The sequence below is a fragment of the Cnephaeus nilssonii genome, assembly GCF_951640355.1.
Source record: "Cnephaeus nilssonii genome assembly, chromosome: 20".
Taxonomy (NCBI): domain Eukaryota; kingdom Metazoa; phylum Chordata; class Mammalia; order Chiroptera; family Vespertilionidae; genus Cnephaeus; species Cnephaeus nilssonii.
Window position 1 is genome coordinate 7,036,824 of NC_137091.1, and position 15,804 is coordinate 7,052,627.

Genomic DNA, 15,804 nt, shown 5'->3' on the forward strand with positions numbered 1-15,804 from the left:
CCGTGTCTTCTGGCCCATTCTGGTCGTTTCACAATCAAAGCGTGGTTCAAATTGGTTATTTGTTGTCGGTAGTGATCAGTATTAACGGTTTCACCTGGTTTTAGAAGCTCATAATACACCACACCTTCCTGATCCCACCAAACACAGAGCATTATCTTCTTTCTGAAGCGATTTGGCCTTGCAGTTGATGTTGATGGTTGACCTGGATCAACCATGATTTTGTGCATTTGGGATTCTCAAAATAATCATCACCAGACACAATTCAATGCAAAAAAGACTTTCTTTCGTGCCGTTGAAGCAACATTTTACTGATGACTTTTCAGTTTTCCATTTGTCTTTCATTCAGTTGATGTGGCACCCATTTTCCTTCCTTTAAAATCTTTCCCATTGCTTTAAACCCATTGGAAATTGTTTGCTGAGCAATGTTTAACCTTTCTGCAAGTTGTTTTTGAGTTTGACACACATCTTCATCCAATAATGCTTGTAATTGTTGGTCTTCACACTTTTTCGGTTGACCTGGACGTTCTTTGTCTTTCACATCAAAATCAACATTTTTAAAGCATTTAAACCAGCGTTCACAAGTATCTTGAGATGGAGCATGTTCACCATAAGCTTCCCAAAATACACGATAACTTCTTCTTCAAAATAAAGTAATAAATAAAAACTTCCCGCAAATGCTCTTTTTTTGGCATAAAATTCGACCTTTTTAAGTGTAAAAATATCTATGATGTTAATACCTTTAGCAAATTTGACATATGAAGTTTTGAAGCTTGCTGTCAATACAACAAAATTGCATACATATCAAATTGCATATATATCAACATATGTGTAACTCCATCGATTGAAGAAAATCCGCATTATTAACCGGTACACCTGGTATTCTCAAGTGTGCTGAACAAGACACAGCACCCCCGTACAGAGAACACAGCCATCCCGCCGTGCCGTCTCTCCCGCCTCCCCTGAAGCAGGAGAACGTGTCTTCCAGGCGAGTCAGTGTCCAGTGGCCACGTGGCCCCTCAGAGCTCCGTGAGCTTTGTGCCTGGCGTGGCGTGCTGGCCCCGCTTCGGCTCCTCTGAATAGGGGGCCACTGCACTTCCTCGCGGTCTTCCTGCAGGGACTAAGGAAGGGCAGCAGTGACAAGTCCCTGTGCAGAGTCCGCCACTCACCACACATCAGGGAAAGAAGTTTGTGAAAATGATGCTTAATAATCTTCCCAGAGGTAGTTCCGCGGTCCCTGCCACGCCTTAAGCTAAACCCAGAAGCACTGGGGATGAGTGTTCCCCTGGTCACCGCCATTCCACTTTCCATGAGCCTGGCTCCTCGGGCACCTCACGAGGTGGGATAGGCAGCATGTGTCCTCTGTGTCTGGCTATTTCACAGCATAACGTCCTCAGGGCTGCCCCGTGGGGTGGCCCATGGCAGGACTTCTTCCCTGTGCGGGGCGGAGCCTGTCCCTGGCGTGTGCAGAGCCCCTGTGGAGGGCGTGTTTGGGTGCTTCCGCTCTGGGACCCTGAGTAGCAGCACTTTGCTGGTTTGGTGCGAGTTGCCCTCGCTGCGAACGAAGCCGCTCACCTTCTCATGAACTCGTCTCTCTCTTCCTCTTTGGAGAGATGCCTGTTCAGATCTTTTGCTCATTTTTAAATGGATTGTCTTTTCATTATTGAAATGTAAGAGTTCTTGATATTATTTGGGTCATTGCCAAATGTAATTTTTATGTTATACGTTATAGTCTCACTTCATTTTCCTCCAAGTAGCCCATTCTCTGGGACCGTTTATTGAATAATCCATCTTTTCCTGCTGTCACGAGTATTTCTTGGGCAGCTACCTTGGCGTAGGCCCTGAGATGGTGAGGAAATGATGCAGAGCCTACCTGCTAGTCAGAAACAGACTCGTGGGCAACTCATTGCTATTCAGCAAAATGATGGTTTCAGTGAAGGTGTGTGAAAATCACTTTGGGACAAATGAAAATAAATACTAATGTCTGCCTAGAGTTGAGGAAAGATGAACAAAAAACCAAACAAAAGAACCTTTGAGAATAAAACAGTGAGAACCAGTCACTGTCCCAGGATAAGCAACTTAACCATTGAAAACTATGTTGCAAGTAGAAAACTTTACTTCACTCTTCCCTGAAGTTGTATGTAATGTAAACATGAAGTTACATGCATGCTTCAGTGTGAATAAGCAGCTCTCTTCTCGCGTGATGAAACAGTCATGCTCATGTCTTAGTGCCTTTGTACTTCTGTTAGAACAATCCTCATTTTATAGTCACAGAATGTAAGAGAAGAACCCATTTCCCTATGGACCTGTGTGAACTGGCACATTCGTAACTGTTATCGAGATAATGCATGCGTGCTGAGCGGAACTGTCAGCTCTCTCCAACTCGTGACACTCGGATGTGTCCTAGCACATGTCTACTTTGTTACACGGCGTCACCGCACTGGCAGCAGCAGGAGCACGGCTGTGTTTCATACTCAGGTTACTTCTATAAAGACTGTTCACATATTCTCGCCTTCTCTTTGTGGGTGACTATAGAATAAATGTGTCATTATTTTTGTATATTTGTTGTACGGTAGACTCATCAATTATTTTATAGTTATGTTTTCTATAGCAGTTATCAAACGTGCCCAAAATCTGTGACCAGAAATTTTGACTATATAAATGGGAAAAGTCTAGTTTGAGACATAAAGTACTAAATGTTCTATTTGTTTTTCTCAGCAGGCATTTTAATTGGTTTGCATTTGGTACTTTTGTCAGATTCCAATTCATCCTTGAAATGGAGCTAACCAGTTGGAAAATAAAGCCCACAGTAGCTATAGCTGGATGTAACCAGAATTACCTCACCTATATATTAGCATCCTGATTGCTTCACAAAGGCTTTTGAAATCCTGGTATAAAGTGAACAACAAAAATTTAATTTACTCAGATCTAAAGAAATGAATTGGTTTCTGCTTGTGATTATCAACCAAAAGAGCATATTAATAGATTTTAGGTGAAACAGTAAGAGTTTTCTTTAAATATAAGTTTACATTTTATCAGTAACTAGAGGCCTGATGCACGAAATTCGTGCACTGGGGGAGGGAGGGGTCCCTCAGCCTGGCCCGCACCCTCTCGCAGTCTGGGACCCCTCAGGGGATGTCCGCCTGCTGGCTTAGGCAGTCAGACATCCCTCTCGCAGTCCAGGGCTCTCGCAGTCTGGGACCCCCTCGCTTCTACTGTCCACCTGCAGCAGGGGCAGGAGAGGCTCCCACCTCCGCCGCTGCGCTCGCCAGTTATGAGTCCGGCTTCTGGCTGAGTGGCGCTCCTCCTGTGCGAGTGCACTGTCCACCAGGAGGCAGCTCCTGCGTTGAGCGTCTGCCCCCTGGTGGTCAGTGTGTGTTATAGCAACCGGTCATTCTACCATTCGGTCAATTTGCATATTATGCTTTTATTATATAGGATAATAAGTATCCTTTTCTTTATTTCTCCACAGTTCTTAGTGGCCTCTGTTCTAATGACTGTCCTCGTAAGATAACAGTAAGTAAACTCTTCAGTTGTCAATATTTCTGAGAAATTCTTTGCGTGATAAATAGATACACACAAAATAGTTGTTATAGGTTACAATCAAGTCAGTACCCTTTAGGAGTGACTACAGTATCCTTCTGTGCTCAAGAAGAGCTTGCTGGGAAGGAGGCACCTTTCCTAGGAGACTTGTCACCTCAAGGTCCCTCTCGTTCAGAACGCCTTCTCTGATGTCCGTGGGAAATGGCCACCCTCCATTATTCCTGGGCCTCCTGCTGCCCTTTAGGCGTGTACAATACCTGATCAGACTTACCTGCTCTCTTCAATGCCTCCCACACCAGACTGTACTCCTTCAGGGCAAGCATGGGTCATCTTTGTGTACTTGGTATATAACACAAGGTCAGGCTTATGAATTTTTTAATGAAATTTTTTGTACAGTCTTAATATTGACTTGATGTCTTGTGGAATGTTTCAGTGAAATAACAAAATGTGAAAATAATTAGGCTTCATTTTTTAACTTGCCTATTCATGGAAATTATAAGAATGTTGCATTATATTTGAAAGTGTGCGTGTGTGTGTGTGCGCGTGTGTGTGTGTAATGGTATACCCTGCCTGGGTCCTCATTCGCCCTTGTTTTGTAAGGAATTAGCCCCCATTTAAAGGTAAGGAAACTTAAGGCCGGGAAATTCAGTTGTCCAAAATCATAGAGCTATCAGCACTGCTGAGACACAAGGAAACAGACCCTGACCCAGAGATTCCATCGAGGCCCAGCCTCAGAGTGACCCCCTGAGCGAGTGAGGAAAGCAGGTTCCAGGAGGAGGAGTTGACCGTGATGTGTGGGGAACAGAAGCGAGGATGGTCCTTCAGCGACGGCTGCCAGGAGGCAGAGGGGCCGGGCCCCTGTGCTCCTTGTCGGCAGCATTGCACGCAGGCACCCCGGGGCGGGGTGTAACTCCTGCAGGCCAGGCCCTCAGAGCTGCGTGTAGGTAGGAGCCCAGATGCCCAGCCGTGCGCGCCAGCAGCTGGAGGAGACTCAGTGCTCGTCCTGGAGGGAGTCTGGGTGCTGTGCTACTGCGTCTCCTGTGAGTGCGCATGAGTGCCGGGCCAGACCCCTCTGCTTCCGCCATCACAGCATGTACATGGGCGCGGAGCTGGGAGGAGGGAGGCAGGCAGTGTATGGGAGCTCCACTTTCCACTTAACTTTGCAGCGAATCAAAAACTGCTATAAAACATCAGGTTGATTTTAAAAAGTGGGGTGCAGATGTAATTCATCAGAGGCTAAAGATGGCTGTGGGTATTTGCGTGATGTCTGCCCAGTTTGTGGAAAGTCCAGGTCCTTTGTCCCTCCACCTTCCCTCACTGACACTTCCCTACCAGGTCAAGTGGAGAACTTGAGGCTGACCTTGACCATTCCTTTCACCCACACGTTCTAGTGGAAATTGGGGAGGAAGGACTGCAGTGGAGGCAGGTGGTCCTTCTAAGACCAGCAGCGCCCCATCCTCCTCCTCCTAAAGCCACTCTGTTGCAGGGGAACAGAATCGTGTGGGAGTCCCATCAAGCCCGCAGGCAGAGGGGGTCCCACGGGATTACTCGCGCGGCCCCCACCTTTGGGCTTGTCTGCAGGTGATGCCTCTGCCCCTGCTCGCCCATTTATTACTTCCTTTGGGGTTCAGACCCTGTTGGACTGCCCTTCACAGGCATGGCTCTCCTTCCTCGCCAACACCATAGACCACCCCTTTGTGACAACCTAAAGCAGCCGCATACCCTCCTGCCCAGTAGCCATGGACCAGGTGGATGCCCCTCGTGAAAGTGCCCGTTTCCTGGAAGAGCGGGTGTTTATGTTGCTTTGGCATCATAATAGGAAGTGTCACATCAGACGTGACCCAGTGTGAGACCGAGAGGGGGAACCCGCGTGTCACACCAACCAAGTTAACTCATGACTGAACAGCTCTCCTGCTGCCTGCGGGTTCCCGCCTGACACAGGCAGCCTGTCTCTGTGGAGAGAGGAAGAATCGCTCAGGCCAGCAACTAGTCCCACCCAGATGCCTTTATCTTCATTTGAGAGTCTTCTTCTTTTTTATATATATACAGAGAGGAAGGGAAAAGGATGGAGAGTTAGAAACATCGATGAGAGAGAAACATCGATCAGCTGCCTCCTGCACACCTCCTACTGGGGATGTGCCCGCAACCAAGGTACATGCCCTTGACCGGAATCGGACCCAGGACCCTTCAGTCCGCAGGCCGACAATCTATCCACTGAGCCAAACTGGTTAGGGCTCAAGAGTCTTCTTCTTACCCAACGTCAGCAACTCCCTCCCACGGCCACACTCTGGACCTTCGCTACCAGAACCACTTTAATCTGAAATCAATGCGTTTTATCCAGCTCTGACGACCACATGGTTTTCTAGCCTCTCACTCTTGCTGCTCTAACTGTACCTGTTCAGCTTGAAGGCATTAGTCTCTTGACCTGCATCAGCCCACTCTTGTCTCTACCTCCCTCCTTATTCAGCTCCTGTACATCAGCCATCCATCACGTCTGTCACCCATCATCTCTGCCACTAACCTTAAAACACTCTCCTGCTGCACCTGCCGGCCAAGTGACAGCATTGTGTTAGTCAAAACCTGTGCTCCCAGGGCTTCTGAAGGCAAATTCAGAGCCCTCGTGTTGGCCCCACCACTGACCCATAATCTCCCCCCTCGAGGGAGTGTTCGTGTTGTATCCTAGTCTGACATGGACTCCTAGGCATCTCTCTGTTCTTCTCTAGAGGCTTTCAGGGTTTTCTCTTTGACTGTCTGCTGGTTGAATACGATAATCTTGGGTATAGGTGTTCAGGTATTTGTCTTCTTTGGTGTTCTCTAAGCTTCCTGAATCTGTGGTTTCATGTGTGTCACTAATGTGCAGGAAATTTCATGTCATTATTTCAAATATTAGGGCCTTGTCAGATCTTTTTTCTGGAAACAGTGATGCACCTATGTGTGGCCTACTAGATTCCCAGGAATATGTCAGAGCTTCTCACAGCTACCATTTGAATATCTCATTTGCATTTTTCCTTTTAAGAGTTGGCCAACCTCACATGAGTCCAAACTGATAGCACAGCCTCGGGCAGTCTCAGTGTAAACAATTGCTGAAGATTGTTTTTAACAAACAGTCCCGCTTGGTAGGGCTGTTCACACAGAGCAAGCTCCAGACTTGGGGAATGCAGACATGCTGAGGGCGGGGCTTCTCAGGGGGCTGCCAGACTTCAAAGAGTGACAGTCCTCTGGGGAGAGCTGCTCAGGATGCTGACCGTATGTGATAGACAGTATTAGTGCCTGGATGTCCAACAAGATGGCTCACTCACTTCCCAAGGCTTACCTTTCTTTTCATTGCAGCCCTTTGGAGTGAATCAGCCCGGCCCGTACATCATGTACACAACTGTGGATGCAAATGGATATCCGAAAAACGGTTCGGGTAAGACGGGGTGCCAGGCTCACAACGCACAGGAACACCTGTAGTCCGTCTATGGGCAAAGTAAACTGGTGACAAAAATTAGCCCGCTTTCACACCCCTCACCAGATCTTCACCTTTATATTACACTTAGTCTTTCTGTAGACTTACATCAGTAGATCACAGACGGTCCTCGTGACAAATACTAATTCCTCAAATTTCCCGATTGTGATGAAGCCAAATTGTTACCCGATTTTTCAGTTGAAGTAACAGAGATTGAGAGAAATTACTTGCGTTATTTTGATCGAATTGTGAAGTAGAAATTAGTTAACTAAGCTCCTCTCAGGAGAAATAAAAATTAGGAATCCAATCTACAACCTAAAGTAATCCTAGTTTTTTCCCAGTGGAATAGAAGCTAGAATGTTACATAGAGCTAGTTTTGATATATGATCATAAAGAAAAACTCTGGCTATACTTCTGAAGCAATAATAAAAAGAAACGCCATTAAGATGAAAAAGAAATAAGACTAAGCGAGGGATGTGTGCTTTTGACAGATGCTGGCGGCCTGAGATGGGGTTTAGATCGCAGTAAACACACTGTGATTGCTCCGATTCTCTAAATAAGAAAAGGGAACATAACAAACATATTAATGCTTCTCTGAGACGCTAGAGGCCTAGCCATGAAGAAGCATAAGCAGAGTTGCTTTTATTCTCCATTTTTATGGACCCCGCAGTATGGGAGAGCTCACTATACGGCCCTTCTTGTTGTATATGCCGGCCTCACAGAAGTACCTCCCAGTGAGTCTCCTTTCAGCTAACTGTACATGTTTACACTCTGTCATGCTACTGCCTCAGCACATATCCATAAAATAAAAGCTTTCAAAGTTCAAGGAGAAATGGGCAAACAGTTATAATCAAATACTTTAATAGACTATGCTGGTCAGGGAAACGTAAATGAGGACACAGACGGTTTGAACAAATCGCTTCTTTACGTTTTAATTCAGAAACTTGTTAAGCCAGGACTCGCTGGGGCTCTCCTTCTTCGCTGAGCGAACATTATTCAGGCATATTTTTGTGTCAAAAAACAAATCGGTAACAAAAGAAAATGGAAAGAGCGATAATGCCCTCTGGAATGCCCATGACATGGTTTCTCTCTGAAAAAATGAATTTTTGCAAGAATTGTTCCCTTACCTTAATCTCACATCAACTAAAGGTCTGACAGGAAGAGCCACGTCCACAGTGCGGGGGGCGGAGGGGTACTTAATTAGTGATGGTGATTTCATTCTCACTGAAAGGCAAGAAAGGGGGGAGGGACGGAGAGAAGATACAGACTACCTCTAAGCAGCAACTGATACCTCCTTTCGGTCTAATTACAAAAACCGAATGACTGCGTGAATGAATGACTTACATAACGCACAGAACGGATGAGAAACAGTAAGAAAGTTTGCAGCTCATTCAGCTGCTCAGCAGTTAGGAATCCCATCTGCACAGATGCAGTGAGTCAGACGTATTCTGAAAAATCAAGGAAAATTAGAAACTGTAGTGACAAACTTGTTAGAACAAAAGATTTTGCCTCATGAAATTCTATTCCTATTTTTAAGTATATCATTTTAATATTTGATGAGAGCATTGTTTCCAAAGGGTCTTTTTTTTTTTTTTTTTTTAATAAATGTAGCTGGACAACTCAGCCAGTCGGCACACCTAGCGCTCCAGCTGCCGTACAATGTACTTGGTTTAGGTCGAAGTGCAAATTTCCTTGATCATCTCTATGTCGGGATTCCCCGTCCATCTGGAGAGAAGGTGAGTACAAATATATTTCTTTTACAATTAACCTATATTCTAATACTCACTATTCAAACATTTGAATTCAAACTCTTGAGTTGAACTGAATTGAATTGAGTTGAGTTGCAGTGATGCAAATAAAGAGAATTACTGGCGGTGGCCTGGCGGGAGCACGTCCTAATGGGAGCTAGAGTTCCCGTCTCCTCTCCATAAGCCTCGTGAGCCTTGCCCTCCCCCGCTCTCCTCGCCGTCTCACTCAGAGTCTCACGTGCTTGTCAGACCCCCTCCGCTCTGAGCCCCAAGCGGCCTCCGTACGCAGCCCTGGAAGCAGTGACTGCCGCGCATAAATAATATTTGTTGAAGGAACGCACCCGGGAGGCGGGAATGCAGTCCTTCCCTGAGAGATCGCACACATTGTGCCGCAGCACCAGGCGCCCTGCCGGGGCGCCGAGTACGTGGACACAGCCTCCCGGGCCCAGGGCTCCACGGAGCCCAAGAGCACCCGTCCGCTCCTCGTCGCGAGGCAAGTGTGCAGCGGACTAGACGCTGAGTCCTTCCCTCCTCCTTGCAGGCGGTGCGGAAGCAGGAGTGGACCGCCATCATCCCCAACTCCCAGCTGATCGTCATTCCTTATCCCCACGACATGCCTCGGAGGTAAGGCCGCCTGAGCTCTGCCCAGACCCGGCGTCTGTCCTGTGCGCTCCCTGCTGTGCTCCCCCCGGAGGGCGGGCCAGCGCTGCACCCCTCCCGCAGACCCCGTGACTGCACACCCCATACCAAGCGCCCGGCGCTCCCATGCAGGCAAATTAAACCTTATCCGAAAACCAGCAGGTTAACCATGAGAGGTTTCTACATGTCCCACTTAAACAAATCGGTCCTCAGTTTACTAGCTGTAAATCCAGCATGTCAGGGTGCTGGGTTTCTAATAAGCACAGATCTTTTCACTCCTGAGCTTCTGGAAAACTCTGTCACAGCTTTCCTCTACAATCTCCACATTTTTCATGTTTCTCTTGTTCTTTCTGAAGAAATGTTCCTTCCAGATTTGTGGACATAATAAAAGCCAAATTGATTTTACTTTGAGGTGTATTTTGAGATTTACTCACTAGAGACTAACTTGTGGATCAATAAATTTTAATTAGCCCCAAATACGTCAGTCGCTACTTGCCATTCATCAGAACCATTGTACCTTTATTAAACTTCTGAAATGGAAATATACCCATTACCTCTCTGGGGAGAACAGAAGTGATTTGTGTGGAACCCCCTGCAGTGTGCCTGCCTCAGGCTTCCCGGGGTGCAGGTGCTGGCTGGGTGGGCTGCCCAAAGAAAGACCTGCTTCTGTTTACGCTAAAGCTGCCTATTGCCCTGACACAGAGCGACTCCCTCGGGTGCTTCTGCAAGGGGCCTCCCGTCCACCATGACACAGGGACGGCCCAGGGTCCCCACAGGCCATCTCTGCACCCACCTGGTCACATGGTTGGCTTAGTTGGTCGTAGTACATCTGTGAGCAGAGGTCCAAGAAAAGATGATAAGGAAATCTTACCGAAATCCTGTGGCTACCAGTGTAGAGTTCAAGGTGTCGAATTAAGAAGGCAAGCAGGATGTGAAAGCAGCGTCTAACATTCCCCCAAGAACCCTTGACAAATGTCCCTCAGAGTACTGTCCACAGGACCAAGGAGAAATGTCACAGCACCTCATCAGAAATCCTGCCGACTCCAGGTCGCGGATGAAACCTGCACCCTCAGGGCCAGCGAGAGTTAGTCCTGCCCAAACGCAGCGGCTTCTGTTTGTTGGTAACACAGGGTCAGACGGAGGAGTGACGTGAATGAATGGATTGCTTCGTTCATAAGCTGTCTTGCTTTTTGGTCTCAGCAGAATTGTATCTTTAAGTTAAAATGGTCATTCTGACTCCTCTGTTGTCCTCGGCAGCTGGAGTGCCAAGCTGTACCTCACGCCAAGTAACATCGTCCTGCTGACAGCCATCGCGCTCATCGGCGTCTGCGTGTTCATCCTGGCCATCATCGGCACCCTGCACTGGCAGGAGAAGGTCCGTTCACGAACGAGACGCTAACGCTGGCTAAGTAACGCACTGCTCTTTAAAACACCGTGTTTAAGCCTTTTTGACATGAGTAAGATTTTCAGATGTTTCCATTCCTGTCCATAATGTCTTTTTGTTGCTGTTGTTAAGCCTCACCTGAGGACTTTTTTCCCGTTGGCTTTAGAGAGAGTGGAAGGGAGGGAGAGAGACAGAAAGAGAAACATCAATGTGAGAGAGAGGGACATCGATTTGTTGCCTCCCGCACGTGCCCCCACCAGGTCCAGGGATCGAACCTGCAGCCCAGGTACGTGCCCTTGACCAGGAATCAAACCCTCGACTCTTCGGTGCTTGGACCAATGCTCTAACCACTGGGCAACGCTGGCCAGAGCCATAACGTCATCTTATTGATACTTGCTTTTATTCCCTTAAGGTGCTATGTCTCAGCAGGTCATACAAATCACAGGAGACGATTTACTTTAAAATGTTGATGTACAATAGTGGTAGTGATCGCCCCAAGTAACCAGGTACATGGAAAAAATTTAATTGGAAACAATGTCCTAATGGCCTGAAAAAATGATCATTTTTGATGAGTGTTCATGATTTCCCGGGAGAGCCGCGGAGGCCTTCTGCGGGAATGACACCTCTCTCGAGCGCTCTCTCTCTCTCTCTCCCCCTCTCTCTGTCCCTGAGAAGAACAGAGCCCACAGAGGCTCACAGCGGGCCCCAGCTCGGGGGGCGAGGAGCTGAAGTGGCCCATCTTCCTTCTGTCAAGTATTCTCTGCACTGAAGTGATTTCTGCGCTTCAGTGTAACACCCTGAATAATGAAAAGCAAAACTCCAAATATGTAGGTTTCCATACAGTGCCAGTGAGGAGTCCAGGCGGTGGCCACAGTTATTGGCGGTTTAGATGCAAATTGAAAAGGCTAGTTTCCACGTGTACACGAATATAAAGTACCTAACTAGCAGGTCGCAGCAGTATTTTCCCAAAAGGGCTCCTTCGTGTCCCAAAAGTATTTCTTTTTTGCACCCGCCCTCTGTATTGCCATGCTCGCCATAAATTACTAAACGTCCACTAAAATCACCACCTGCTACCTCTAACTTATGAAAAAGAGAACACGTTCCCTGTCTGGCAAATGTTCATGGCTTCTCTCTTCAAAAATATCACTCTTTTCACATGAGAAATATGGTAACAGAGCTACATAGTCAGCTCATTCTCAGACCAACTTAAGGGGTGAGACCAGGGTGGCCTTCGAACTGGGTCCCGTCGCGGTCCGAAACCCCCCGAGCTCAGCACCTACACTGAGACGGTCACTCCCTTAGCTTCTCGGGATCTGATGGCGGGCGGCACACTGGGCTCCCACCCCCTGCCACCTGGCGCAGAGGGTCACGCACAAACGTGTGTGCTGCCTCCCTGGCGCTGGTTCCCTGCCTGCCTCCCGCCCACCGCACCCACCCAGCTGCTCCTTCCTTCCCTTCCTAATCACAGCACCCACTGGGCTTCCTTCTTCCCACACGCGCCCTCCAGCTTCATCCAAAGTCATCTCCCTCTCAGGACATTGGCAGCATTTTTCCATTTAAATATGTCTGTTTGTATTGACTTCAGAGGAAGGGAGAGAGAGAGAGAATAATCCATCAGCTGCCTCCTTGCATGCCCCCCACTGGGGATCGAGCCCAAATCAAACCTGGGCCTGTGCCCTTGACTGGAATTGAACCCTGACCTCCTGGTTCATCTGTTGGTCATCAACTGCCAGGCACATTTTTCACTTTTTATTCTGAAATATTATTCAGTATGTTTGGCTTTTTTCTTTCTAGACTTTAAGTTCCTTGAGAGCAAAATACAAAAATGAGGGTCTTTTTAATCCCTCAAAGTACAGTACTTTGCTGGGAACAGAGTCAATTCTGCTAACTCAATAGGGTAACCCCAAAATAATTAACGCACTTTAATATGATTAATTTGGATGCACTGGTTAACATCAGGCAGGGGTAGGAGTGGAGAAATGTAATCGCTGGTTCCATCCTTACAGAATCTCATGTTTCCTCCTACTTTCAAATAAATAATACACAATTAAAAGGAAGCATTTAAGGAACATCTCTGGTTGGCTTTTAGAGTCAGTGTATGTCATCCTATCTAATAATAGAGTAATATGCAAATTAACCGTACCTCCGCAACAAAAATGACGGCCCCCATAGCCACAAGATGGCACCCAGTCCCCTCAGCTCCGCTGCTGGAGTGTCCGGCCTGTCCTCAGGAGCAGCGAGGCTGGATCCGCCTCCGGAGGGGTTTTTGATCCGCCCCCAGGCACAGCAGTCAGAGCCAGGACAGCAGGGCATGGAGGCTTCCTTAGCGTGGCTACAGTGGGGAAGCCCAGGCCCGGCAGACAGAGCCTGGACAGCAGGGCATGGAGGCTTCCTTAGCGCGGCAGTGGGGAAGCCCAGGCCCGGCAGACAGAGCCCAGTCAGCAGGGCATGGAGGCTTCCTTAGCGCAGCTGCAGTGGGGAAGCCCAGGCCCAGCAAACAGAGCCCGGACAGCAGGGCAAGGCAGCTTCCTTAGTGTGTCGGTATCCTCGAAGCCCCCAGGCCTGGCAGACAGAGCACACTGCAGGGCATTGGGGCTTCCTTCGCATGGTGCATGGCGGAGGCAGGCAGAGAGCGGAGAGCAGGGCATGGGGGCTTCATCTCCATGGCTGCAGCGAAACCTCCAGGCCCGCAGAGAGTAGAGAACCACGGGGAGTGGGCCTAAGCCATCAGTAGGACATCCCCTGAGAGCTCCTGGATTGTAGGGGGTGCAGGTTGGGCTGAGGGACCCCCATGCACGAATTTCGTGCACCGGGCCTCTAGTTACTTATAAAATCACTCCTGTAAACTTTGAAAACCGTGCATAGACTGTTCCAGAATCACACCTGTGTCCATTCATTGATGAGGGCTTTTCTAAACTAACCACTTTATCCCAGAACTGAGTCGTCCGGTGACACTTCCTGCCATTTATAAACGACTCTGCTGTCTCTTTCAGAAAGCGGACGACAGAGAGAAGCGGCAGGAAGCCCACCGGTTCCACTTCGACGCCATGTGACCTGCCTGGCACAGCGCGTGGATGGCGCTCGCTTGATTCACGAAATGCTGGCTTTGGCTTGGCCAGGAAAGGGGGGATTGAACGTTGTTTCTAAGTGATGCGTCCTTTGTGATTTGGGGAAGTGCTGAGGTCAGCGTGTCGGAGGTGCCGGGTCCTCTGGAACTCTGCCAGCGGTCAGGGTCTTCGCATTGTGGTGAGCATTCTCTTCCTTCGTGGGCGGTGCATGCACTCAGTGTACGTGTTTGTAATCGTAGTAGAATGATGGTGATGGGAAAGCCTGTAAATAAACTATTTAAATGAGCAGGTGTTTCTGTTCCGCTTGACTTGGTCTCGCTCCTCACCCCAACGACACCCTTTTGTGACGTATCTCAGGTGACGTTACCAACCTTCCCCCATCGGTGAGGCAGGTCGGGGCCTCACCGATGGCAAACAGTGTGGTGGCTGGGAATCCGGCTCTGGAATCGCGCGGGACAGACCTGCCTGAACCCTGGTCCCACCCTCGCAGGCGGTGGGAACGTGGCCGATGCTTAGCCCCGGGGCCTCTCTCCTTGGTCATCAGTGGGGCGGGCACTGCGGCTCAGGGGCCACCGGGAGTGCTGACGGAACGGGGCATCTGATGGGAGCTCAGCGCCCAGCACAGCGTGAGCGCTCACGGTCATTCTGCGTCAGGTGCTTTCCTGAGACGCCACACTGGCATCAAATGCTCCCACACTTACCAGTCACAGGCCCCCTAGGATTGTGTTTCCCGGCATCAGGAAAGCACATTTGGAAGCTAAGTTCTCGGCAGCTATCTTAGAGGATGTGTTTGCTCAGATTAACTACAAATACGGCAGGCCTCCCCCAGTGGACGGGCCCCGAAACCTCTCCCCGTGGCAACGCAGGGCGTGGATTTCCGACGGAGCCACTGCGGGCGCACCCGGAGGCCACGGCCACAGTCGAGTTTCCTTCTCTGGCGCTTGCGGGAGCCGAGCTTCACCCCCCCAACGCCACATCTGTGTAAACTTCCGTGGGCTCCACCTCTCCGGGAGTTCCCACAGGCTCAGATCTGAGCGTGGGGGCTCACGGAGCAGCCGCCACAGTTGTCTGCTGTGCAGTGGACATGCGGCAGCTCTAGAACCGAAGTCCCTGAAAACAATCACGTTTGCTCCCCGTGGTGGTTTCTTCCCTGCGGCTCACTGTATGTCCAAGCATGTGAGTCTGTCTTCCTAATAAACACTCCAGCCTGAGGACTCGCCGGGCATGTCCGTGAGTCTGTGACTAATGGCTCTGGAGCACGAAGCGGCTGGAGGGGGGTGAGGTCTAAATCGCCTTTCTGGGCCGGTAACTCACCATTCGTTGACCCGCCCTTTATATGTCTCCATCTACCTGCCAAAAACCGCAATGCCTTTGCAAAAGCGGGATTCTCAGAACAGTTCCCACTCCCAGGCCTCGGAATGAAAGTCAGCTTTTACACACGCTCCCTCCCCTTCCCTCTCGCTGAGGAAAGGCGGGCCCCATTCTGTGGAGAGAGACCGAGACCCGCACCCTCGCTCACGGAACATCCCGCACACCTGGAAAGAGCATCCCACAGGAAAGGAGGTGGCCGCCCGGGTAGCCTTCTCACGCAGGGAAAGCCCATCCCGCGTGCTACGAGACAGGAAACGCAAGACCGCTCGATTCCATCATGAACCTTCGGTTTACACAAGGGTCCAGTGGATTCTGACAGTCATTGCAAGAGAACGAGTTCTAGTCCATGTTTTAAAAAATAATTTTTCCTATGTCCTTCAGACGACCTCCAAGAAAGAACAAAGCCAGTCAATGGAAACCCTCACAAACAGCTCCTCAAAAAGGAAGCTCAGAAACCTGCCTGTGGCCAACAGCCCAGTGCATTCTCACTGGAGGCCTCAAACAAGCCAACGCTGAGTTTCAAGTAGAATGAGCTCCCCCATCTCCTAACCTGTCCCAAGCTAGGTTTAGAAGGCTGGGCCTTGCCCTGCCGGTGTGGCTCAGTGA

At 49.2% G+C, this 15,804-nt stretch overlaps 1 protein-coding gene across 1 annotated transcript in view; it reads left to right on the forward strand.

Moving 5' to 3' along the window:
* Nucleotides 1-14,111, forward strand: part of ITFG1 (integrin alpha FG-GAP repeat containing 1) — a 54,956-nt gene extending 40,845 nt beyond the window's left edge. The window contains exons 13-18 of the mRNA XM_079799957.1: nt 3,470-3,513; nt 6,871-6,949; nt 8,600-8,724; nt 9,278-9,360; nt 10,633-10,750; nt 13,753-14,111. Of these exons, the coding sequence (XP_079656083.1) occupies nt 3,470-3,513; nt 6,871-6,949; nt 8,600-8,724; nt 9,278-9,360; nt 10,633-10,750; nt 13,753-13,812 (509 nt within the window). The 3' untranslated portion in view covers nt 13,813-14,111. The remainder of the gene's footprint in view (nt 1-3,469; nt 3,514-6,870; nt 6,950-8,599; nt 8,725-9,277; nt 9,361-10,632; nt 10,751-13,752) is intronic.
* Nucleotides 14,112-15,804: the final 1,693 nt, after the last annotated feature.